Raw genomic sequence first — 27875 nt, 5'->3', positions numbered from 1 at the left:
TGTATTTATCACTATTTGATTCAATTATACTGGGTGCAGTAGTTCATCTTTGCCTTTAGAAACTTGCTCACTCTATCCCATATAAACTTTATACACTTTTAATTGTTCAATACTTGGCATCCATAAATGTCCTTGTTCAACCTAATCTTGGGAAATATGTTTTTCACACATGGTCTGCTAGTTGGACTACCTTCGTACTTTGCCTTCTTCTCTCGAAATAGCAACCTTAGTCCAAGGCCAATGTACTCCTCTATTTTGCAAGGGAAAAACAACCTCCTCATCGTCTTTTCACTTCAGGATCCTGGGTGTGTATTTTTGAGGTAACTGGTTGATTGATATAAGCCATCGTCCATCTTTTTCTAATTGTCATCCTAAACGTTGAATATGTACCTATGTACCTCTCATAAGCAAGCTTCTATATGTTCTTTCTATCTTGCGTTATGGCGTATTTACAGTTATTGACCAGTGAGTCACTTCATTCTTCTTTATGTTCGTGATTACTGTATCGGAGGGTACATGTGTCTCTTGGTGCTTCAGTTACATCATCATTCTTAAGTATTTTCATATTGTTTCAGCATAGGTTCTTATATCTTGTTTATGACCTTCTTTTGCTGTCTTCAGACTTGGTTTTATCGTACATCTATTCTGTCCATGGCTGCATCTCGACAGCTCGATAAAGGGCATCCTTCTTGGTAGTATTCATCCACTATGTCAACTTGTGGGTACACTCTAAATGGTTGCCTGGGTGCATATTGTCTCTCATATACTCTACTTGGTACAGGAATATTGCAAGGATTCATGCATGGGTTCTCAATTGTGGCTCTTCACATGTCATTCCAATGGCATGCTGCGAAGGGGGCGTCAACCAGGGAGAAGGTGTCCAACTGTTCCCATACATTTGAGACTCCTTTGAGTTGTACATGGTATTCCGCTCCTTGTCTGTTCACATCCATCCACCCCATTTTCAGCGCATGGCCCCAAGTGAGGACTGCCATTGATACGGGCGGGGCATGAATGCGGATGTAGCTAGCGCAATAGGCCCGGCACCTTAGCAAAGGACGCATAGATATGTTGATTGCAGGGACTGGGTTCTTCATAGGGGAGTCTGGAGACACTGGGTCTGCAGTGGCCATGTGGACAATAGACCCTAGAGGCAAGATTCCTTTGACTTGGAAATGGTATTCTGCGACTTGTGCATTTTCATTCACTTAGCCCCCTTGCGAGCGCACGGTCACAGGTGACAACTGCCATTGATACTGGAGGGTCGGAATTGGTTGTAGATGAGGCGAGCGCAATAGGCCCGGCACATTGGCAAAGGACACAGAGATATGTTGATTGATTGCAGGGACCCGGTTCTTGAAAGGGGAGTATGGAGACACCGGGTCTGGGGTGGCCATGTGGACAATGATGCCCATGCTAAAGACCCCTTTGAGGTGTACAGTTTATTCGGCACCTTGTGCGTTCTCATCCACCCAGCCCCTGTTGTGAGCGCACGGTCACAGATGACAACTGCCATTGATATTGGAAGGGGGATGGATGTGGACGAGGTGATTGTGAAAGGCTCAGAAACTCATCAAAGGAGACAGAGTATGGAGACAACAGATCCTAGGCGGACAATTGTCGATAAATGCTAGAACACGTTCAGTTGTACATTCACTTGCACTGTGTTGGACCTGCTGGCCCAAAAAATAAAATAAAAACCATCAAGGTTTTGATGAAATGAGTTCATTGAGAAGGGATAACAATTAAATTAAATTGTGATATAGCATGAATGATATTTTAAAACGATTGATTTCAGTAACAGGAAAGTTTATTAATGTAGATGTATGGCATACATTTTTGAAAATTATACTTGGAGGTGTTGGTGACTTAGAAATTACTTTTATTAAATTGTCATATTACCACATTGATGAATGAATGGATGAAACACATATTAAATTGAAATAATTGTGAAGAATACATTGCACAATTATTTTGTACATATATTTTTGATTGAAAGTTACATTATTTGGTCAAATGCTACTTTTTGAAAGGAAAGGTTAATGGAATATACCAACTACGAATGATACTGCTATAGATGAGGTAAGGTCTGCATAAATCCTGTGTAGTTTCCACAGTCACTAGGAAATTGTTCACAAATGGCTCTAACCACACAGGCACTTATTACTCAATGTACGCCGAATCCGAGACTTCTATGAATCCGTGAACGCTCGATAGGCCACAAGCATGTACCATCGCGTAACAAATACAGAAAAAGTTTTGTTGAATGTATTCCATATTTGCGTTTATATTATTTGGAATATCATGTAAAATTCAAGGGATTTATATGTGTGAAAAACATACCTTTGTGAGTTAAGTACTGACAGTACAATTCTTTTTAAGTAAGGGTGATCTAGAAATGAGTTTGCCCTTTCGAACAATAAAATATAGGAACATAGTTAAATTTTTGTTATCTTTAAAGGAAAAGTTATTGTAATGCAATGTCGTTAAAAACAATGTTGAATAGTTTATCTTGAAGTAAGAATTATACCTTTTTTCTAATATTTGAACATTTTATCACCTTTCACCTATAACAGTCACAATTTAGTAGGAGAACAACATAAACCTTAAAAAATATGAAAAACACAAAACACACTTATTGCTTGGAGAACAAGGTCAAACTGTTGCCTAAATTCATGCATCAGGACCATCATCATTCTGAAGACGGATCGTGTAAGGCAGGCTGTCCTGAAGTCATGCAGCTGGGTAACGCATAGCGGTGGAGGTTCTTCTTCAGCTGCGTAGGCCAAGCAGCTCGAGTCCTCGCTGCAACAGCAGTTCTCCACAAAAGTTGCCATTACCTCACATCGAAGGCAGGTACACCAAGTGGAAATGTCTTCCATGCGAATAGGATCAGGATCCTGTCATTGTTCATCACTACTTACAGTAGATTGCCCATCTTTTCACCTTCTGTCTCTCACAAGCATGTCCTCTACTGTACACTCTGGCTCGTATAGGTAGGGCTGAATTGTTGCCATAATTCTTGAGTATTGACTGTGGGTGAACAAGTAAAAGAAAATAGTGATTTGGCTAAAGTACAGCAATGAGGTTTTAGTTTAAAATGCAATGTGAATTAAATTAAGAAAAGAGACAGACATTTTCCAAATACCCATAATGCAAAGACAAAAGGATTAGGCCTAACATTTGAAATTTCGTATTAGCACATGTAAAATGTAAGTCTTGTAAATGTAAAATTTTCAATGTTTTAGTAGTCATTTGTAAATTATATTTAAAAGTTTTAAATATAAGGCGCTAACACAGTGAATTCATTTGAGGTAGTGCAAGTACCTGTTCTCAGTACTCTGTACTTGGTAGATGGCTGAACACAGCAAAAAGAAGTCATGGAGTCATGAAATAAATGGACACTACGGCAGCAGAAACTCCAATGTTGTCTGATCAGAAAGGGTTTGTTGATATTTATCAAGGAAAGAGGCGGCTTGACATTTGCATGGAGACACATCAATACATTGCGTACAGAAGACATTCAAATGAAACATACCCTGGCATTGTGACAAGCGACGTAAGCGCCTAATGATGTCAACTTGAGGGGTGGGTGATCTGATTTACTGCTGCAAGGGCCCTTGACCTTAGTGCGATGTATCAATGGATAAGATTAGCACAAGGTGGCAATTTCCGAGCGGTGGGTTTTGCATGTGTAAATGTGAGAATACCAGAGGAAAGATGCATTGGAATTTTTTTTCAGATCGATATATGCTCATAAATACATGCCCGATCAATTGGGCCAATACAATTCCTGAGAGAACTTCCCCTTTAAAAGCTCTGCTAATGCCCCAGTCATAATCCCTATCTCCTGCACTGTCTGTGTATCATGTGCTTCTTTGAGGCAGCACCATACCTCCACCTACAATAAAACCAAATCATCTCTCCAGACCCTGACCCCATTGACTCAGCAGAGCATCCTGAATGTTTTAAGCAGTCATTTTGGCTCCCACTGCTGCAATTCAATGCCACGAATTACACTTGTCAGTGCAGAAACCCTCAGTCATCCAATATTTTCTTTTGTAAATATATCCCTGTGTCTTCGGGGACAGATGTTAGTTTCCCCAAAATACACTTCAACAAGGACACAATGAGTGAGAGTCGGGTGATTCTGGACAGGAATACAGGTGGGGCAGTTTGAGAAACCTGAAGGTGTCTCACATGCTAGTCCCCAGGGATCTGTCATCCATGAGGCCAAGACACGGCCATCGCTATTGGATCCAGTTCCTGGGGAATGGACGAGTGTTGGAGGATCACCTGGATGAGGGGTCTTCGTGGAGTGGAAGTGGGACAACGAAGGGTGAGACGCGGTATCCCCTTTCCTGTAACCCATTTTCCTCATCCTAGCCAGTAGGATACCTGGAAGCTCAACCCCCCCTTTCCTGACACAGCCACTTTCTCAGAGACAGTTCATTGTGAGTGACAACCGACTAACACCAGAGCAGTATAACTGACCATGTCCCAACACCCTGGTCAGGCAATTACTAATCATCACACACACCTGACTCCCATCACACTTCCCCACACGGATAAAAGGCGGAGCACAAAAGCACACTTGGAGCAAGGAAAAGCACATGAAGAAGCAGCAGTTCCCAGGTGGCGATTTAACACGAGGAGAAAGGCGGCAAGACCAGAGAAAGTTGCAAGGAGGGAAGTACCCTTGACCTCTAGAAACCGTTACTTTTTCAAGTCTTGGCAAGGGAGAAGCCTAAGGCTACGAACTGAAGCTGAGCAAGCGTACGCTGTGCATCAAAAGTATGCGGGCGCTCCTGTGTCAATAACCCAGGCCGGGAGGAGCGATTGACACCGTGGTACTGTCCTTGGCTCCTGCAAAAAAGCTGGGCAAGTAGAAGCAGCCCAACCGGTTAGTCGGGTGCTCATTCAAAGGTCTCTATTAGGTATCCAACTGAATGGCAACTGCATTGTAAGAAAGGAACTTTGTTTCGAAGTGGTCCTACGATGGGTCAAGCTAAACCCTGTGTACATTTGAAAGTCTTTGATAAGTATAAAGTGAACTGTAATTGGTCAAAGCCTGGCTAAGGGACGCTAATTGAATGTGAAGAAGGGATCTGAGCCCGGCTGAGAGAGATGGGGGTAACCGTGAGTCGCCCGAGAAGGAATATTTTTGAAAGTTGAAAATAGAGGGATCTTAACCCGGAAGAAGGGGATCCACAATATCTAAAAAGGGATCTGAGCCCGGCTGAGGGTGTGTACTTGGCTCGAGTGAACAGCCTTGCTGCATGCTGAAAAAGTGGGGAAGAGAGGCCAATGGCCCGAACATCCTGACTTATCATTTTGTGAGCACTTATTTCTTTTTCATGAACATTACCCACACTCTTTGTAAAGTAGCAGTAAGGATTGGCAATAGGTTTTTTTAGTATAGGCCCTTTTCTTTTGACAATACTCCACTCGGACTGCATTATTATTATTCGATGGCTGTAGCTTGCTCCCATCTGTAGATTAATTTTAGATAGGCATGTTTCACCCCTTGTGAAAGTTAAATTAGCACTCTTGAACTGTGGTCACTAGTGTCTGTCTTATTTCGATACCATGCCTTTCTTTCAGCAGACAATGAGCAGTGATCACATGATTTGGATAGTTGTCCTTTTAATATTTTAAGATAAGGAGCAGGAGTGGTCACTCTAGTAAGTGGTCAGTCTAAATTTCCTTTCTCAAACTTGTTTATGCCTATCTTGGGGTAATCTGACATAAACAAGAAACCAATTTGAATTATACAATCACCACAATTTACTATAGAACGTCTTGACCGGTCCCATTTAAGCGCTGTAAAAATAGGTGCTTTCCCCCTACAATTTAATTATACCCAAAGTAACAACTGGTGCAAGGCTGTGTAAAACCTGACAGGATTCACACCTTTTCAGGAACACTCACCTTCTGAGCAGTTACCTTGTTACTGCATTGCGGTGGGCTATTGGGCCTCTAGGGAAATCAGAAGACTTCCAACATGTTGGCATCTCAGAGTGGCCAACAGGGCCGGGGCAGAGTCAGTCAGCCATCTGACAGGGTTTGACCTGTGACTGGTTCTGTTTCAGAGGCACTAACACTTCTCTTTCCAGAAATCTCCTTGATTCACTTAGGGCCCTGATAGTGGCTTTGGAGAATAGAGAACTGGCTTCTGACACTGGCTCTTCAGTTTGTCTCCATGTTGTGCAATCTGGTGTCTATCAACTGACATCAGGAAGGGCACTTAGCTTCTGATTCAAGCTGGAGGGTTCACTCAAGCAGGAATAAGCAAAGAGCAGTCTTCTGCTCGCAAGATTCAACGCATTGGGAAATCCTTACTCCAGGACACCGCAGGATGACTGTGTATAATTTATCATTAATGCTTTCCTATCATAGGGTTATAGCTGCAATGTGTGGTCAAACACTCAGGTGCCACTGACCACATGTGCAAAGGAAAAAAACAGCAGTTGCACTCAATCACCTAAACATCAAAGACATCGACAACCCAACTCTTCAGGAAACGAAGAGCCACATTACAGGTTTAGCGGTATTCCAGCGGTAAATCTGCTGGAATATCACCAAATGGAATTACTGTTACTGCCACTTGGTCCAGCAGATTTACAGCTGGATTGCAAGTGGTTATAGGTGATGTTAATCCCCATAAATTGGTGTCCATAGGACTCCATGGGCATTTTTGGTGGAATTGCCACTGGTGGAATTACCACTGGCGGTATTTCCGCAGATTTCTTCGAGATTTGGCAGTAAAGTAGAGGATCTACCTCCAGCTTCTCGCTGGAGGTTTTTCCTCTAACTTACCTCCAAACTCGTAGTTAGCGATGCAGTAATGCAGTAGTAATGCGGCGGTAACAGAATTACTGTCGCATTATTGTTGTTTTTCACCACACCACCCAACTTGTAATGATGCCCAAAATACCTACTGTAGAACTGAGTCTGTCTCTCTCTGTAAGGAGCACAATGAGTGTGAGGCCTGGGTTTTCGTCACTAATCTGTGTTTAGCAACATGCTCAGGTCAGGGTCTGGGGTCACATGCTGGGTATAGTTGAAACAATGTTGTATCAAATCTAGCTGTGCTTTAACTGCATGCTTCTTTACATTTAGCAATTAAAGTGCCCTTGGGAGGCATATTAAAGACTGGGCCTGGGTGGGTGCACCGGGACATCTAAAGGGATTACACAGGGGGCAGCCTACGCTCCTACCCCCACCCTAGCTCTCTCACTGATTTGCAGCCTGGACCAAAGTTGATGGCAAAATGAAAAACATGTTCAAAGAGAGTGGTGACAATTCCACACAAAACTGACCCCATACAAGTAAATTATTCTCAGTTGTTGAGAAACAAACTACTGAATGAGCGGCTACAATGGTGTTTAAAAATAGAGTAATTTGTTGCATGCTCTAAAATGGAATGTTTTTTTATGAGACTACCATACCAATGAAATGCTTTCTTTCTTCACTCTGACATTAGGAAAGGAAGCATTATTGTAGGCTTTGAAATCAGTGGTGATGATATCTCTCTGCCGGAGGTCAAAACTGCAAATTTGAAAGTGGTTATGGCTTTAAGACCCAAATATGGTGTAGAAGAAGACTCCTTTAATGTGACGGATAAAGAAGGTAATACCAGGTACTATCATATCATGTTGGTGGCCATGTTGTCTGCCATGTTGTCACTTCATCATATTGTATGCTGGATGCAAATAGAATAGATCCAAAGAAACATACATGATACAGTGGATCCTTAAAGGTCACGTATATCTGGAACCAGTATTCCTGAAACATCATACATCTATTTAAAACTTTCAAAACAATGTATAAATGTCTTAAAAATTGCAGAATACATATATCTCAAACTCAAGCTGCATAACATCTGGAGCTCCTTAAGATTGCACAATTTAAGCTCATACTGGAAACCGTGAACTCCGAACCTGACACGCTATTGAGCATTATGCATCTGGCCTCTCTTAAGGCGTACTAGCACTACTTATTTACTTATTTTCATAAATTAGTCCACTAAACGGTGTGTCCCCTACACTCTGATATCCTTGATCTGACCGTGACAAGATTTACATTTATTATGAGGACTTCAGTGTACGATCTAAAAGAAGAGCAAACTATCACTAATGTTGCTAGCTTGTCGCTGAGCTGTGAATATATTACACACCACCAGGTAACCTAAAAATTATCTCTATATCTAAAGGACATCCTTACAACTGGATTGCACATACGTATATGAAGCTCAAATGTACTACTCTGAGCTCACTAGAAGTCATAGGTGCCTGACCTGGGTTACACAGACTCCATCGTACATGCAGACTGTGTGGCGGTCAGGAAATTGAAACTATGAAACAACTGTTGTTGGAACGCGAGCGTGGTTAAGATTCACAGACAGCACATTCTTATGTATGGCAGATTGCTCAGTGCTGGGTCAGATACTTCTGCTGAATGATGGTGTAGCTTCTATGGGGCAACAATTTAAATTTAATTTACCATATGATGACATTTTGGGATTTGATCAAACGTGTGATGGATGATTTATTTAATTGGAATGTGTATTTTAAAGAGGTCTAGAGATTGATTTGTATGTATGTATTGAATTTGTAAAAGTATTTGGGATTTCTGGATTTGTATATTTTAAAATTTGTTGTGAAGATGTATAAAAAGCCTAATGGGCTGTTATATACTAAAAACAATAAATACATAAATGCTTTCCTTAAAAATAAAAATGGAAAAACCGTAAAAATCATTTGGAATCCTATTTTACATATTTTCCAATAGAGCAATTCCTCTTTACATGATTATGATTTATAATTTACTTAACTTTATACTATTTAAACCCATTAATGTTTTGTTTGATTTTCACCCATTTCCTATTAGTACATATCTTCTCTGTCAGTATGTTTTTCCCTTTTAGTGCCCATGTTCAATGCAAATATTGTGTTGTAACAAATTGCATCTATCTTTCTTGGAAACCTGAAGCAGATATTACAGTTATAACTCCACTTTCCCTCAAAATAAGTACTAACCATCTATGACGCAAGTTATTAGCAATAGGACAGAACATTTGTAGAGGCATTTCTCTCTCAATAGCACCACATTTAAAGTAAACCAGTATTTCAACATTTGTTTGCCTAGCAGACCAGGTCCTAACAAAACCTGCCACGCCCCTAGGAAGAACACCGACACTACATGTCACATAAACATACATTTGTGAGAACAGCTTCATTTATATTATATACAGATCCACAACTAGGCATATTCTTTACTTCAGAAATATTGGAATGCCATCCTTCTTTTATGAGGAAATTCAATGTTTTGTCGTTCCATTCCCCCCAATATCTCTCTATTCAATAGCTGTGGCATTTTGTGTTGGTAAATCAGAGGGGCATGACCAATAATATAACAGATCAAAAACATATTAAACCATTTCAAAGTTTGTACTGGTGTGCTATTATAGAATTCATTGATGACTTTTTATACACACATTTCTCCAGCATGGGTCTGGCATGGATTCACATGCTCATGAATATTCCCTGTCGTCAGGCTGGGAATCCTCGGTAAAAGACAAAATCAGTTTCAGTTTAGTTTCTGAACTGTCTTTCTACTAATAACCAATCACTGGTCTCTGGGTCATACTGCCCCCTGCCAATAACTGCCCTCTACCTAAGCCCCCCTCCTCTGGCAGCCATCTTCAGATTTTTACTGCACGTTCAAGTGTTGGGAGTCTTCGTGCTTAGCTCTCGAGCTTTTACTGCGTGTTGCGTTTTTTCAAAGAGTTTACTCTTATTTTTTCGGTCAAATCAAGCGTCAAGCTCCACCGATTCATCTTCCGATTAACGGGGACCCGTTTCAGAATTTTCTATGCCCCTGAAGGGCGATTTTCGACGAATTTCACTTCTTGGAGGATTCCGGATGATCTTTGATGCCTACCCCGCGTGGACATGGCTCAGGACAAAGTGAACTCGACGCCCGTTGGATCCAAGCTGTTTAGGATCTGTCCAGGATGTGGACTACAAAACGTCTTCAAGGAGGATGAGCACTCCCGGTGCCTCTACTGCCTGCACTCCGACAAGTTGCATGTGGAGGAGGACTGTGCGTTCTGCAAGAACATGTCCGTCCAGACCATGAAGGACCGTCATAAATGACTCGCTGACTGGCTGGAGGCGAAGAGCCTGGCAGCAGGTGAGAAGAAGAAGTCTGAGCCGTCTTCCAAGACCTTTGAGGGCCATTCGATGACGGGACCCAACAGAAGGCAAAGCACTGCAAGTCCGCGGGCACCGGGAGCGCCGTTGGTTCGGGATCCTCGGCTGCCAGGCTGGGCGCAACATCACCGATGCCGTCAACCACGAGCCAACGCTCAGGCTCGGTGAAAAGGAAGTCAGAGAACCCGGGTAAGCTTCGGGAGAAGCCTCGGCCGGTACCGATGGAGAAAGTCAAGGGGGAGCGAGGCAGAGACCCTCCCCCCACGGTGAAGGCCTCAGACGCGCCTAAGGTCGCGAAGGCCTGGATTAACCCGGCTAATGCCTTGATTGAGGGAGTCGTGGCGCCCCTTGCGAAGCCCGCGGAGGCGACCCCATTGGAGACGACCTCCAGGCCTAGAGTTTCCCTGCCATCCCGGAGGGAATCGTCTTTCCAACCGATAGAAAAGACCTCTGTGAAGACCCAGGCCGAGAAGGAGGGAGGACGCGGTAGTCCTAGCGGACTCAGATACCGCCTCCAAGGAAGAGCTGTCTGTCATCAAGTCAGTCCTGGACAAGAGGTTCGACGAGGTCAGGGCCTGCAGGAAGGATCCCAACGAGGCGGACGTGGAGAGCGAGAGTGGAGCCGACAAAGAACGGCAGGTTGACGAGGTACCGTAGGACACCACGCCTCTATTGAGGCTCCCGTCGCAACCGATGCCACCACCGCCGAACAGGTTGGAAGACATCTTGATGGCGCTACACACCCTGTGCACAGAAATAAGAACAAGGTTGCCCTTTCCTCCGGTGGACGATCCAGCGGCGCCTGGACCGTCGGGGAGCCCTTCGAACAAGCACAGGCGAGTCCATCCGCCCCCACCCTTCCATCTTTCACCTCCATCCCCTCCACTGAGGAATGAGATAGAGACTGAGACGGCGACGACGGGGACGGATGACGGCAGCAACGACTGAATGGATCTCCCATCGCCCCCTCCCCAGGCTGCCCCTCCCGACGGAACTGGCTCGTTTCACGCCATGATCGCCAGGGCCTCGGAACTCTTCCAACTATGCCCCAAAGAGCAGAAGAAGGAGGGATTCCTTTATCAACAACGAGAGGCCAAGAGGAAGACCGTACTCTCGGTTCTGCTGTTGGACGACACCTGGGACGAGGGACTGTCCCTTCTGAAGAACCAGTTCACGGCCCCTGCGAAGAGAGACCGGTACAAGACAAAGTACCGGGTCCCAGATTCCACTCCTATGTGCTTCAGGGCCCAGCCGTCCCTGCACTAAGTAGTCTTCGCGGCGGCCAAGAAGAAATGCAGGGGTGACATCGACTTCCACTTCCACTGCAGGAGGGCGAGGTGGCTTCTGAACACGCCATCACGGTAGCCACGTACATCGCTAACACCGGTTTTCGCCGATGGGCAATGGCTTTTGCCTTCGCCGGCTCAGTTGGCTCAGGGCCACCGATATCCATCAGGACGTACAGACCAGGGTACTGGACATGCCGTTTGACGGGAACAACCTGTTCGGCAAGGCAGCGGACAGGTCACTGCAGGCCATCAAGGCGGACACCGAGACGGCCCGTGCCTTGGGCACGCTCCATCAACGACGGCCGTCCTTTCGGACCTCCAGAGGCAAGTCTCAAGGTGCCTCCAAAGGATTCGGCGGCAGCTCTTTGTCTTACCGTCACGCAGTTGTTCTTCATTGCAGGAAGCCTACAGGGGCGACAGCAAGGCCGGTGGACATCGTTGTCATCGCAAAGGGGCCCAAGGTGGCAAGGCCTAGGTGAAGCAGGACTGAACCAGCCGGGACGTCGGGCCCCCACCCGAGCACCCCGGTGGGAGGCTGGCATACGAACTTCGGTGGCGTGTGGAAATGCATCTCCACTAACCGTTGGGTGCTGGATGCCCTGGCCCATGGACACACTCTGGAGTTCCAAAGGAAGTGTCCCCACTTTCCTCTGGTAGCCAGGAAACAAAACCACATTCCACAGCTACTTCTGGAGGTACGAGCAATGCTGGAAAAGGGCGTGATAGAGCTCGTCCCGAAGAGGCTCCGGGGCTCCGGAGTGTACTCGCTGTACTTCCTCATCCGAAAGAAGACCAGTGGCTGGCGGCCCCTCCTAGATCTCTGCTGCCTCAACAAATACATAACATCCCAGAAATTCCGGATGGTCAACCTTCAGCACGTGCTGGGACAGCTGGAAGAAGGGGACTTTCTTGTCGTCACTGGACCTGGAGGATGCATACTTCCACATCCCCACATCGAAAATGTCTGCGCTTCGTGGTCCTAGGGAGGCACTATCAGTTCAAGGCACTGCCCTTCGGTTTGAAGTCGGTGCCAAGGGTCTTCACCAAGTGCCTGGCACCGGTGGTGGCGCGGCTGGGCCTGCAGGGGATCCACGTCTACCCCTATCTGGACGATTGGCTCATTCGAGCAAAGTCAAGGGAACTCGCCGTCAACCACACAGCGAGGACCCTCCGCCTGCTCACGGAACTGGGGTTCTTGATAAACTATGCAAAGTCCTGCTTGGTGCCATCGCAGGACGCCCTGTTCCTGGGAGCCAGGCTCAACACAGTGGCGCAGCTGGTTTCACCGTCGAAGGAGAGGATAAAGGCCATCCTGGGCATGGCACAACGGTTGTTGACCATGGAAGTTGCCAGGGTGAGGTCCATCAAGTCCCTGCTCGGCATGATGTCGTCATGCATATACCTTGTACGGCTGTGCAGGTTGCGGATGCGGCCGCTGCAGGAGTTCCTCGACGCCCGTTGGATACAAGTGGCTGGAAGCTTCGAGGACAAGACCACCTTCAATGAGACTTTCCGACAAGCGATCCGGTGGCGGGGCAGCCGCGTGCATCTCACGGCGGGCATGGACTTCCAGACCCCAGCACATCAGGAAACTGTGACAACAGATGCCTCCCTGGAGGGATGGGCCGCGCACACCAGAGATCTCCACGCAAGAGTCCTTTGGCTCCCAGAGGAGAGGGAGCTGCACATCAACGTCCGGGAGCTCTGGGCCGCATTCTGGGCTCTCAGGTCCTTCCTTCCGTCCCTCAAGGGCATGGTGGTACGAGTCTTCACCGACAACACCACCACAATGTTCTACATCCGGATGCAGGGGGCACCAGATCCCCGGCTCTCTCCAAGGAAGTGCAAGATCTGTGGCACTGGGCCGTCACCCAAGGGATGTTCCTGGTACCGTTTCACCTGGCAGGAGTGAAGAACACCGTCGCTGACTCACTCAGCAGGGAGCTGCGATCTTGCCATGAGTGGGAGCTGCGGCAGGATCAAGTGGATCTACTGTTTCGACGATGGGGCAATCCTCAGATCGACCGGTTTGCGACGGCGACGAACACCAAGCACCGAAGGTTCGCCAGCAGGTTTCCCCAGCCGGGGAGCATGGGGTATGCTTTCTCCTTCCCCTGGGACGGCCTGTTCCTCTGTGCATTCCCACCGTTGCTGTTGCTTCTGCGACTCATCAGTCAACTCAGGCGGTCGAGGTGCAGAATGATCCTCGTCGCACCGGCGTGGTCATGACAGATATGGTTCCCGGACCTTCTGGACATGTCAGCGCCCCCTCCAGTCAAGCTGTCGACAGACGCGGATTTTCTCGCCAGGGATGGAGGCACGATCCCGCATCACGACCCTCGATCGCTGAACCTGCAGGCCTGGCCCCTGCAGCATTAAAGTTCGGAGATTATGATATCCCGCCGGACTGCAAGGGCTTCCTAGACTCTCCAGTGCTATGGACATAAATGGAACAGGCTCTCCGTCTGGTCCTGTGCACAGAAGATCATCCCATTACAGATTACGGCCCCTCAAGTGCTGCTGTATTTGCTGTCGCTGGCCAAGGGGGGACTGGCACATGCCTCCATCAAAATTCATCTGGCGGCTATCTCCCGTACACCAGAACTGCGGGGCGGTCATCGTTGTGGGCCCACCACCTGGTGAAGGAGTTCATGAAAGGACAGTTCCGCTCGTTCCCACCGGTGAAGGAGCCGGCCCTGGCGTGGGAGTTCGACGTGGTGCTGACCAGGCTCATGGGTCCGCCATTCGAGCCTCGTTTCTTGTGGCTACCACCTCCACACGACGAGTGGGAGAGATCCAGGCCCTCTCCTGTAAGCCCCCGTACCTGACATTCCATGAGACGAGGGTAGTGCTGAGGACGCACCCCTCCTTCATGCCCAAGGTGCCGTCAGACTTCCATCTCAACAAGCCCTTGGTGTTGCCTGTTTTCTTCCCGTTGCCTTCGTCACCGGCTGAGAGGACTTTGCACTCGCCGGATGTGGCTAGAGCGCTGAAGTTCTATGTGGACCGCACAAAGAGTTTTCAGAAGACATCACAGCTGTTTGTGAACTTTGGCCCTGTGAACCAAGGGTAGGCCCTCTCCAAGGCTTCCATTTCCAGATGGCGCTCCGGCTGCATCATGCACTGTCACCGGTTGGCAAACCGGCCGTTGCCTGGCCGTCCAAGAGCCCATTCGACCAGAGTGAGCGCTGCTACTACGGCGTTCCTGTCTGGTGTGCCCCTGCTGGACATCTGCAGGGCTACTACGTGGAGGTCGACGCACACCTTCACGAGATTCTACTGCGTTGACCGGGTTTCCAGGGAGCCAAAGAGTCGGCCAAGCAGTGCTGTGTAACCTGTTCGCTTGAAGGTAAGAATGGTGAGGAGGTAAGAGATGCTTAATGTTGAGTTGTTGAAATGCTTAATGTTGAGCCTTGCCACCTCCCGTACTGCTATGTATTCTTGTATTCATGAGCATGTGAATCCATGCCAGACCCCATGCTGGAGAAGGAACAAGTTACTTACCTGTAACTGTTATTCTCCAGCATGGGTCTGGCATGGATTCACATGAGAACCCTCCCGCCTACCCCTCTGTGGCTCTTCCCTTGGTCCTACTGCCACTGTACATGCAACCAAATCTGAAGATGACTGCCAGAGGAGGGGCTTAGGTAGAGGGCAGTCATTGGCTGGTGGCAGTATGACCCAGAGACCAGTGATTGGTTATTAGGAGAAAGACAGTTCAGAAACAAAACTGAAACAGATTTTTTCTTTTACCGAGGATTCCCAGCCTGACGACATGGAAAATTCATGAGCATGTGAATCCATGCCACACCCATGCTGGAGAACAACAGTTACAGGTAAGTAACTTGTTCCTTTTACACACACACATTTTTTGTAGCAGCACCACATTTTAATTCAGAAAAAAAATAGGACACACTGTTGGATCATACACATATAGAAGAGGTATGCCATGGTAGTTCTAGAAGCGTGTCATAACAAATCATTTTGGCAGGTTCCACCAATGTTTTGTACTTATATGTCTCCAGATTTCTATGTGTTTCTTACTTTGGCTATCACCTTCCTACAAAACACAACAATTGCTGATTTGATAGCACCTCCTCCAAAACGTTTCAAATATTGTTTAATAGCCCACATTTTCTGGAAGAGCATTGCCTTGCTTTTTCCAAACTCTGTAGACATGAAGGACGTGCTACTTGCTGCTCTTTGGGGAAATTGGGAGTCCGATATTTGGGACAAGGTAGCCCACCTGTTGGCAATTGTCCAGCAGAGCTTTGTCAGACACAATGCACAGAGCATGCTAAAAGGGTCAGTGGATGTCATGGTCCACTCGCCCCTGATTGCCTCCCGTGCCCTCCGTGCCAAGCTACCCCAACAAAGGCATCTGGCCTGGCATTTAGGGCAATGCACGGTATGCCATTTGCCATGAACTTACATGTCCCAGGAATCCCGGGACTTCACTCACATGACTTGTCCAGTGTTCGGTTCACCGACATGACCCGGAAACTGCTTGTACATAAGCAATTGAAACCTGCCGGGCGGTGCTCCTTAAATATTGCATTCTGCGAATGCAAGCAGCTTTCTGTGCTTTTTGTTCTGTTTGTCTTTTCCCGCCGTCCTGACCTCCTTGACTTCTGCTTACTTGGACTTCGATTCTGATATGCCCTTGTCTGCTTCTGGTGCATCAATTCCCCTGACGGATCTCCCGGATTCCCCCAAACTCTGCTTTTCTCCTTAGACTGTTCTCTCCTCATCCCGGTTGGCTGGGACTGCTCTGCTTTGCCCTTCACGGATTCTTCACCTGTCTGCACTAAGGATTCTCATATATTTCCTCACCCTGGATTGCCTTTGTTTTCTTGTTTTTTTTACCCCTGGACTTGTTTGATTTGAACTTGGATTTTCTTGGTTTTTGTTTACATCGTTTTTTGGCCGTGGGCTCAGACTCTTTTTTGTGGACCTTTCTCCTGTGGGAAATGGACTACCTTCATTCTCCCTAGATTGCGCCCTTGTGCCATATGGGTATCCTTGTGGTGCAAAAGACCTTGTTGGAACTCTTCCCTGACGCTTTCCTTTCTGGGCCACCTTGACTCTCTGGACTTCCTGGCCGGAGCTCGTCAAGTAGGTTAATTGTCTTCATCTTCATCAAAACAGGTAGGAGTTGGGTACTGTCTGAGTAAGGTGTTACTTATCAGTATATGGCTACTGAATGGGTATGTAATTTAATGTATGTGTCTTTTCCCTCCTTTTATCTCTGCTGTTTCTCCTGCCTTTTCACCTGAGCCCGTAGCCTGACAGTTGCCTTATTGCTCTCTACAGGCTGTGCTCTGGAGCGGAAAGTCTTCCTGTGAAAGGAGACCCCGGTGATCATACTCGACTGGGGTTGCCAGAGTTGGACCTGATCCTCACAGATTAAGGAGCCCTACCCTGTCATACTGAGATGGATCCAGGAGCAGACCATATGGCTGCTGTTTTGCAGGCCTTCTCTGCCCTCTGCACAGATATGGCAACCGCTCACGCATCACTGAACCAACGCATGGATGTCATGCGGAGCTTAGAACAACCCTTGCCCACAGACAAGGAATTTGGGGATGGGGCTGCTGTGGCAGTCCCCCCAGCTCCATCTCCTCCGACCCCAGTTGTTACCCCCGTTATTTTGCTTGGGCTATTGTCCATTGGCCCCACCTGAACAGTTCACAGGTGACCCCAAGACCTACAGAACTTTCATCAATCAGTGTAGGCTGCATTTTCTTTGTTGCCCTTTGGCTTTTCCCAACTCCACCACTAAGGCGGCCTTTGAGCTGTCGCATTTGGGAATTACTGCTGCTGGCTGGGCCAATCCTCTCTTGGAAACTGATGATCCTGACTTATACGACTTTGATACACTTTTGGGAGCTATGAATATGGTTTTTGATGCTAGGTATAAGGCACACGCATCAGACCTGGAGTTCTTGGCCTTGACGCAAGGAAAACAAAATCTTCTGACATATTTGGTGCGTTTCAATCAACTGGCGGCAGAAACCACCTGGCCAGAAAAAACAAAAGCAGCAGTCTTTTAGCAGGGCCTTTCAGATGAGCTGAAAGATGCCTTATCGGTGGTCCCATTTATACCATTTATACCATCCAGTCCATCCGTCCAGATTTTGTTCTGCATTTTGATGCCTGACTTATACAAAGACGGGGCGAATGTAGGACCCCCGAGATGCGCCAAAGTAAAATCGAGGCTTAATCTCCTTGTCTTTCAGGCGAGTCAGAGCCAATGCAGATTCGGGCTACGCACCGCCCCTTGACCAAAGAAGAGAGGGAGAGGCGGATAGCCTATAACCTCTGTCTTTGTCTGTTGTGGGCAAACCGGTAATTTTATCCGAATTTCCCCAAAAAAGGCCTGTTAAGCGGTCAGGAAACGCCAAGACACATCCCTAGACAGGGCCACTGGTACGAGTGAGCCTTCCATCGGCTCTGACATTGCCTCTTGGACCATGCACATATCCCTGTTTATGTACTTTTCTGTGCTTGGGTCCCAAGCATTCACCGATCCGGTGATGATTGACTCTGGGGCAACAGGCAATTATATGGACTATCATTGACCTAATAGCCGCTCCCCAGTTCAGGGTTATATTAGGTCTTCCTCGGCTTCAGAAGCACAACCCGTTTATTGACTGGGTGGATCAGGCCATGCGTTTTTCTTCTCCAGATTGCAGGGAACTCTGCCTATCAACAAATTCAGATTCTGCATTTTTACCTTGTTTCGCATTACTGTCTGGTATGTCTACAGTCAGTGCCACCAACCAAGGCTTGACAACTTTTGTTCCCATGGAACAAAGGATTTTGTTGATGTCTTTGATAAGGGTATGTCCGAACAACTTCCGCCTCCTCAGGAGTATGAATGTCCGTTAGATCTAGTACCCGGTGCCTCCATGGCTGCATCTACTACCTCACACACAGGAAGAGGACTTTCTCAAGGAATACATACAGAGTGCCCTAGCCTGGGACATATGCGTCCTTCCCGGTCTCTTGTTGCTTCTCCCATCTTTTTCGTACCCAAGAAGCATGGGGAGTTGCGCCCTTGTGTTGGATTACAGGGCGCTGAATGCAGCTACCATAAAGAACCAGTACCCATTGCCTCTGATATCGCAGCTATTGGATCAGTTTCAATCCTCGGTCGTTTTCACCAAACTCGACCTTCAGGCGATGTACAACTTGGTTTGCATTAGGCATGGCGATGAATGGAAAACTGCCTTCGAGACAAAATATGGTCTCTTTGAGAATCTCGTCATGCCCTTCGGCCTATGTAGTGCCCCTGTCACGTTTCAGTACTTTGTCAATTATATTTTCTGGGACATACTTGAATGCTTTGTTCTAGTGTACCTGGATGACATCCTGATCTTCTCTGAAATGCATGAAAAACACATCAAACATGTGTGCATCGTTCTTCAGAGATTGAAGGAAAGTGTACCAAGTACTTTTTTTGTGGAATCATAGAGTTAGCCATGACACTAAAGGACCTATTAAGAGTAGGTTTGAACTTTGTTTAGCAGCACTTTTGCATTTTGTTTTTATATATTACGCATCTCTGGAGGGACAGGAATTTGATAAAATTGGGTTTGAGGCTTTGTGTTCATTGGAATCATCATTCCAACCCAAACCTTCAATTACCAATACTTAATTAACAAAGTTAAACTCAAAAACATGTCCTCCTGTGTGTCATTACTCAACCTTCCTATACCTTGAATACCATAACATACCTGTGCTATGTTTCTCTTGTGGTACAGTCAAGTCGGGTGTATTAATATGTAGTCCATACCTTCTGTTACATGGTAACCCCTCCTGGGAGCATGGTAGCTCCCAGGATGTTGAAATGGGTCACGTGGCCCAGCCACGTGACCAACATAATAAAAGAAGCCAGCCGCTTCCGGCTCGTCAGTCACACCATACTTGGACTCCGGTGAGGTTCTTTCACGCGCCTGCCTGGCGCAACACCGCGTGGTGTAGGCCCAAGGACCGGGCCCACCACGAGGCCGGCGCCCCTGCTGGGCAACGCCGACCTCCACTGTTTGTTGGCCATGTGACCATGGCGATTGGAGATGACCCCGGCCTGGGTGCCCCTCAGAGTTGGGGCCGTCGTGTGCTGGGTGATCCCAGCTCTGTGTGGGCTCCAGTGCCCTGGAGCGCCGTGGGGTGACCCCCACAGCATTATCCGCGGCATGATCGCCACGCAGCGAGACCGTCGGGTGATCCCGACCTGAGTGTCTGGGACTGCCCGGTGAGCCGGAGCAGCCCCCAACAATGGCGAGGAGGAGAAGGGGCCCCGCGTGCCCCGAAGGACGGAGAGGAGAGCGTGGTAGCTGCGTCGCCGGCCGCCCCCCCACCACCAACAGGAGGGAGGAAGCAGCCCCCCAAGCCCATGGAGAGCGAGAGTGCCCACGGTGTCGGCCGCAATGAGGAGGCGCTGCCCCTCCCCCACACGCGACCCATGGAGGGGAAGACCAGCAAACATCACTGAGAGGAAAAAAAAATACAACAAAGGATGCAGGCCCAACTTCAACGGGGCCTGCGAACGTAACGCGGATGGAGCCGCTTCCTCCATCCGTGTGCAGGAGGTTTGATCTACGGTGTCGGCCGCACATGTGCGGGTGAGCTCCCCCCCTCTCTCACCTGGGGGGAGGGATGCCCTGCGGCCTCGGCCGCAGTAAATAGAAGAATAGGCAGCGCCAACCACGTCATGGTGCCCGGCGGCCCTGAGCCGCAAAAATGTGGAACTGCCCCTCCCCCACCATGAGGGCAGCTGCCCTGAAATAAAGAGAGAGAGGAGATGCCCGGCAGCCCCTCCCCAACCGCAGTGAGAGGTGAGCTGCCCCTTCCCCTGCATGCCTGACGGCACCGCTGGCCCTCCACCACAGCGCTGCTGCCCCCATCGGGCCTGCATGAAGGAAGCACAGGTGGCGGGCCCAAATCCAACTGGGCCCGCAAAGAAGAGAAAGAAAAATCGAGAGGGAACACACTGACCGCCACGCTGCTGCGAGGAGACGCTGCCCTTTTCCCACCCACAAGATGCTAAAATGAGGAACGGCGAGGTGTGCCGTCAGAAGGAAAATGAATGAGGCAGGCTTAACCACAACGAGGCCCGGAAGAACAACAAAAAGGAAGGTGGGGCGGCTGTGCCAAAATGAGGAGGCGCTGCCCTTCCCCCTCCGCGAGCCCCAACAAGATGCCTCCAGCCGCGTAAGAGGAGGGTGGGCCTGTGCCTTTGTTCCCCGGCTGCAGCCGCATGAGAAGGTATGGGTGGGGGTGCGCGATGCTGGCGCCACCCACCAACCCCAAGTGGTCCCTCGGGCCCGGCAGCGAGGAGGCCTGCAGCGCACCATATGGGAGCTGAAAAATTAAGAGGTGTGCTGTTACGCCCCACCCGCGGCAGGTGAGGCGACCCCATCGGTCACGGACCCAAATCCAACTGGGCCCGCGAAGAAAAAAAAATCAAAGTGTTGGAAAGATGTGGACAGAAAAGGGGGGGGGAAGACTGCCCCAAAGCAACAAAGAAAGGGGCAGAATCTAACGCTCAACAGTCATTGCGATAAGGCTGTGTTAGGGAGAATTCTCTGTAAGGCTAATTTCCCAAACCTAGTCCCCCAGCAGATTTGCTCGATTTTTGGGGTTTATTTTTTTTCTCCTGCTAAGAGTGAGACTCTTTTCCTCCCACTCTTAGACATGATTTGAGGTGTTCCTTTGACTTTGTATGTGTTTTATGGGCTATAGGGTCCTTTACCCCATAGGGCTTCATGTGTTTTTGGTATGTGGGTTACACAGCACCCTCCGTGCCGTAACCCAGGGGTGTTTTAGCGACCCCCAAACATAGACTCCATAACCTGGGACTGACTACTGTCTCCCAGGGCATGTAAAGTCACCATTGGCTTTACTAGTTTCAAATTGTGAACAGAACCAGTACAAACCATCATATTGTGGACGTACTGGTCGGGGCAATTCGATTGCCCCGGGGTCTGTTGTTCGAGGGGGCACTGTCCAGTCCCCCCCGACCGAGTTTTGGCTGGTGGCAGTGGATACTACTTCTTATATTCGATCGCAAATATATTCCTATGGGATTTTCCCATTGTTCGAGGCTACCACTTTTTAATATAGCCTCGAACATACCGCTGGTTTATTAAATTAATATTAATTCACCGGTTGGTAATTTTTGCTGAAACTTGGTTCCAAAATGGCGTTTGCGTTCGCTTCTGTGACTCCAACCCAAGTCGAGCCCTTTGTTCCACTTTTTGGCGGGCTTCTCCACAGAAGCCTCCAAAAGTGGTGCCACTCTGTCTGGGTACCACAGGGGATGGGGGAGGGGGTTTAGGCATCCTGGACTGAGTTGCCTCGGCAACTGAAGTCGCACTCTTGTGTGATTGGCCCAAGTGGTGAGCTGCCCGACTCACCACTTAGCATGTCTGATTGACAGCTAGGCTGAATGAATGGGGGTTTTCTGCATAAAAGCAGGGCTTTGGGGACTGGAACTTCAGAAGTCGCCACATGACCTAAAGAATCTGAGGAGGGAGAAGCCGAGCCAACCTGCAAAGTCGACACCACCGGTGGAGCCCTGGGGAACCGTCTCACCACTTTTCCCGACGACAGAGGAGATCTCCAGCCCGGAGAGTCTTCTTCCTTTGACTGGTGGGGATAACCAGTTTGCCTGTCTTTTCGCCTTCCTGGACCATCCGTGGCCGCCTTACCCGTGCCAAGCACCCCGTCAACCAGAATACCACAGATCACCACTACCGCGAAGAAAAGGGTGTTACCTTGTAACCGGGAAACTCCGCGGCTGGTTTCTTCCCTGGAAGCGCAACGACCTTCAGCTTTCCCCCACGTCGAGACCTCCTCTTCCTCTGGACGAAACAGCGACGTGCGCCCGCTGCCAGGAACAACTGCCCCCGCTGGAGCGTTCTTCCCACTTTCAGGTACTGAAAGTACCTGAACCTGGCTTCCCTTGCGACAGATCGTTCGGGGTGACAGTAAATCCTTGACTTTCTAACCTGGGCTAGCCTGGGGCCTGTTAACTAACTTTTTCTGACTTAATCTCAATCTTTTGTGAACTTTCTACAAAGACTCTTTGGGCATAACCCCACTGTGTGATCCTGGACACATTTAGCTTGCTCTCTCTAAGAGTGGGCCTGGCATTTGAACTTCCTTGCTCCCCAGTAGACTTTGCCTAACCTGCCTCATTGTGGTTCTTTGAAAGGTATTGAAAATGGTGTGCTTTCATGACTCTGCCTTTTTCCCTCCCTTTTTAATAACTTATTAGAGTGCCATCTTATGTCAAGTAGAGTGCCATCTTATGTCAAGCGCTCACCTCTGTCTGAAAATAAGTGGTGTTTCTCATTAAGACTTGTCTAATAAGTAATTAGGGTTGTATATATATAATAGTGACTGTGTGATGAATTTATTTACCTCTCTTTGTGCTAGTGTAATTTACAAGTGTGTCTTTAAATAAATAATTATATACTTTTACACCAAAGCTCGGGTCAGTGTTTGCTTGTGCTACTGTGTCTCTGTAGCTATTGTGTATACTCTATATACTGCCGAACTCATCTTGAGAGAACTCTGACTGCTCAGCCACAGCTACCAGGTAAATCTGGGTGGTACAGACTGCTACCAATTGGGTTTACTGCCAACCACCTGTAGTCCTAAATCTTTTGCAGTGGTCCCTAAGGGAACTGCACAGGTTGCTGGGGCTCAGCCCCTAGGACACAGAGGGAGGGATGGCAGGCTTGCCGGTGTTGTGTGCTCCTCCCTGCCCGGCAGCTCAGGCACCATGCCACTGTTTGCCGACCATCTGCCCTATGACGGAGAAGAAGTGCAACAAGGGGCCTACTGCCACGGTACCATGATGTCATCACACACGCCCCTAGACTATGGACTTGGCCGATGTGGCCCCTGGGCCTACCCAGGTGCGGCTTTGCCGGTCTCTCTTAGCGTGACGGTGGTGTGGCTGCCACCCTCGTGAGGGCTCAACCTGGCCTCACACGTCTTCAAGATGGCGGAAGAGGGACACTGTCACTGATGCCCCCAGGAAGACTCTGTGCTCAAGATGACCCTGCCGTGGGAATTGTAATGTAGTGCACATTTGGACATGTGGCATGCTTTAGGTGGTGCCAGTAGCTCTCCTTAGTGTTGCGTAATTGTAAAACCACTCACCCAGGTTAATAAAGGGTGCGGTAGGAGAGTGTTTATAGGAGTAGTAGTGTGTGGTGTGGAAAATTTGTTTTGTTGTTATTAAAAAATGGAGTGGTGTTGCATGGTAATCCCTCCTGGGAGCTTGGTAGCTCCCAGGATGTTGAAATGGGTCACGTGACCCAGCCAGGTGACCAACATAATAAAAGAAGCAAGCCGCTTCTGGCTCGTCAGTCACACCATACTTGGACTCCGGTGTGGTTCTTTCACGCGCCTGCCTGGCGCAACACCGCGTGGTGTAGGCCCAAGGACCGGGCCCACCACGAGGCCGGCGCCCCTGCTGGGCAATGCCGACCTTCACTGTTTGTTGGCATGTGACCAATGGCGATTGGAGACGACCCCGGCCTGGGTGCCCCTCAGAGTCGGGGCCGTCGTGTGCTGGGTGATCCCAGCTCTGTGTGGGCTCCAGTGCTCTGGAGCGCCGTGGGATGACCCCCACAGCATTATCCGCAGCATGATCGCCGCACAGCGGGACCGTCGGGTGATCCCGACCTGAGTGTCTGGGGCTGCCCGGTGACCCGGAGCAGCCCCAACACCTTCCTCCTCTAGCGTGTGTCACAGAAGCGTAAAGAACATGGACTCAAAAGCACCTTTTAGATAGATAAACATCAAATATAACATGGCTTTCTTCACCTGCAAACATTTGAATATTATTGATGTTAATCGGAAGGATTGCTCTGGGTTGTTCACATCTGCTCTAAAACCTGCCTAACCTCTGTCAAAATGTAGTAATGTGCTAGCGCTAATGATATTTTCCAGTTATCGTAAATTAGAGTAAAGTAAAGGGTACACAATCTTTTTACTGTGTATTTTTCACTGCAGTATTTCTTTACCACTCATTTCTTTCTGATTTTGTTACTATTTTTGGTGCAAAATAAAGGGGTGTTTGGGTAAAGCAGTGCGGGTTGGCGTAGTGCTGAAAAATGCAGTGGTGTTTATGTAAAGCAAAGTGAGGTGGGGTTGGCGGAGTGTGTGAGTGGTGGGGAAAAGCGAGCGAGTCAGATATTTTGTAACACAACAATGGTGAAAACAATTGCTGTAAAAATGTGTGGTAAAAACACAAAGAAGCAAAGTGAATGTATAGGTTGGTTATTGATAGGCTCAGATGTACTTCCTTCTTTGTGGGTTAGTACTATTAGGCCCCATTCCAAGCTTCTGTGACATTTTCAATCTCTATCACTGCATTGAACACTTGAAGAAGTACTGGTGTCCATACCACGAGATCCCATTGATAGTGGATTTAAAGTTTGGTCCCACTGCTGAGCATGTGGATATTGCATTTTATATAGCTCATGTAATCTTCCTCAAAATCTTTACGGCAGTCTTGTTCATTTATTAATGTGTCTGTGGTCAGAGTAAAATGTATCAGGCCAGAATTTACTAACTCACATTTATTTCCATCTGTTGTAATACCAGCAACATTGAGCTTCTCCCAAGCTACGCGACAGCATCTGACATCTTCTGGTTCATTCTTTTGGTCTGCACATTCGTTGTCATACAAAGGCACAGTTTCCAGGGTCCCTTTTGAGCAGATCATGATGTAAACATTTCCTACACATTTTCTGTGCTCATGCAGATAGTACATATTCATTTGAATCAGTGGAGGAAGTTAAAATGTGAATCCTGTATTGCAGTATTTATAAATATAACTTGCAAATAAATATGTAATTTTGTCTTTCTATTTCGTCCCACTCCATTCATTGCAATACAAGTGGAAATGATAACAAGAAGCTCACTTTGTTCATTTATGTCTGTGAGTGAGTCGAAAACAATCTGTGCTAATAATTGCTCAACTCAGTGGCTCATGATCAAATTCCCTTCTCTCAAGTGCATTTAATGAATGTAATACTTGTCAGATAAACAATATCCTAATAATAGTTGCAAAGGTTAGTGATGGGAGGAGGGTTATCCAAGAGAGTTGATCCATTTACCGCTCTTAAATTGTAAGTCACTTCAAATTTGAGTTAAACATTATGAATTGTCCCACGCTGGGACAAACCTGTTTGTGGAGTTAGTGTGGATATATCAGGGTAGATGGGGTTGCTGTAAGGAATGATAACCCAGCATTTTCATGAAGATAACCCTGAGATTAAATATCTTCAGAAAAATCCATCGATGTTCACAATACCATCAAGTTTCCATCTGGGTCTATAGTATTGTAATACATATTTAGAAAATGACCAATACATCCAACTGTAATTTTGTGAGAGTTATATATAGAACATTTGGTGACCCTAGATGTTGTTGGGCTACAGTCACAGCCAACGAAATCGAGAGAAATATTTGGAGTCCTATAGTTTGTCAACCCCTTAGACACAGCTTTGTTGATGTAAAATGCTGTGATATTGTTCAAATTGAATAACCTCATTTGCCCAGGTATTAATAAACTGAGTTTTTTACCCATGATGTTCCAGCTCAGGCTTAGGCAGTAATCCATATACTTATATATGCTTTTTGTGTTTCTAATCCCATTAAGGGTGGAGGTAAAAGCTGTTTCCCCATTTCAGGTTGGTTTATTTTCTCAGTCTGTGTCATTGGGTTGTTCACAATTATATCTTGTGGATCTGTCGTCACTCAAGGTGCATATACTGTATGTGGGCAACTGAAGATACAAGTTCTCCATTCAAACTTCCTAAATTTTCTAAAGCTGCACTGCAGCTTAGTTGATCGATAAGACTAATCATATGTATTTCCATTGCCTCGGTCTTCTCCTGCTCTCAAGTCTATGATGTTGCCCTTTTCTGGGGCACAGGTGTTAAAAAGTTGGATTTATTTTAGGAATTCTATTTCCTTCTACATAATGTACCAATGTATCTACTGATCCATTATTCCCCATGTTGTGCCTATTTTAAAAATGTTGCTCTATGTATGTTTTGCAGTATTTTGTGATGTACGTGCCTGTTTGCGAAAAAGAGCGGCATTATAAAGGAACAAAATTTCACAGGTTTTGGGATCCATAAGGGGGCAATGATCATGTTGCATAGGGTTTACTTCTCCTTTTACCTTTAATAGTACATTTAGATCAAGTGTAATGTAATGTCCGTCCCGCAGTATAATACAAGAACTCTGCTTTACATGGCTTTTCCGATGAATCACCTTTTCATGGAGAGCATCGTCACTTGAGCCTTCTTCAGGCTCTTCTGGGCAACATCAACAATAATAGGTATCACTATTTTCGAAGGTTTATATTTAAGACCTTTTGCATCATCCACCCAGGTGCCTCCAATAGAGGCTCAACCTATATCATGTCCTGTACAAAAAGGCATGTCCTCACCAGGAACCTCAGATTTGCTTCTGGACATGCTTACTACTCTGAATTTCCACTGAAACTGGAATGGCAGCCACTGACTTGCTAGCCAAGGGTCTAAACTCTGAAACAATCTGTATAAGTCACAACCAAGCTGCCTTTCAACAGAGTTCTCAGAAAATGTAAAGCCTAGCTTTTGTCAACAACACATAGGACATCCCTAGATTAGATGACGAAAAACACAGAAATCTGTTTTCTGAAAAATGTTTGTAAAAAAAAACAGGGGTCTAAGGGAATTAACAATTTCAATGTAAAAAATACAAAAGTAGTCAGCCCCTTTCACAGCAAACCAAGAAAGCCATAGACTTAGCAAAAAAGCTGAAACAATGTACATCAATGAAACATGTATGGAAAAAACAAAAAAACCAACAGATAAATGTGTACAGGTTGCACAAATGTGTTCAAAGGTTCATTACTAAGCGCATTAGGACATGACAACAAATTTGTATGAGTAAAACACCTCAAATTAAATGAAAGATAACAATCAAAAAGTCTAGGAGCCCCTCTATTGAGAACGAACACGGCCAAAAACCTGTTCTATGGGAAGGTGCCCACCCAGAAGGGTTTACAACCACATTTTAGCTCACTGCACCTTTCACAGAGAGGAAATGTCCATTTGCATATCAGTCTTTTTCCCACAAACAGGGGCAGTCCAGCACCAAAATGCTAGACAATTCTCCTCTGAACAAGAGTATCAACAGCAACCGCAGACACGTGTTTCGTCCTAGTCGGGCCTCATCAGTGAGGTGAAGCTGTGCCTCTCTAAGCACAGTGGGCAAGGGTTTCACGTCTGGATTACCCTGGGTAATTTAGTGTGAAAACCAAAGTTCCTAAAAATGCACAAAAAGG

At 47.2% G+C, this 27875-nt stretch overlaps 1 protein-coding gene across 3 annotated transcripts in view; it reads left to right on the top strand.

The window, feature by feature from the left end:
- LOC138453204 (adhesion G-protein coupled receptor F1-like) overlaps window positions 1-27875 on the top strand; it is a 926758-nt gene that overhangs the window by 490150 nt on the left and 408733 nt on the right. For all 3 annotated transcript variants that reach the window (XM_069605833.1, XM_069605832.1, XM_069605834.1), the window contains exon 8: window positions 7487-7632. In XM_069605833.1, the coding sequence (XP_069461934.1) occupies window positions 7487-7632 (146 nt within the window). The remainder of the gene's footprint in view (window positions 1-7486; window positions 7633-27875) is intronic.

Source organism: Ambystoma mexicanum, chromosome 4p (assembly GCF_040938575.1).
Source record: "Ambystoma mexicanum isolate Mex_15411 chromosome 4p, UKY_AmexF1_1, whole genome shotgun sequence".
Classification (NCBI taxonomy): domain Eukaryota; kingdom Metazoa; phylum Chordata; class Amphibia; order Caudata; family Ambystomatidae; genus Ambystoma; species Ambystoma mexicanum.
The sequence above is the reverse complement of the archived record's forward strand: the minus strand, read 5'-3'. Positions and strand labels throughout refer to the sequence as shown.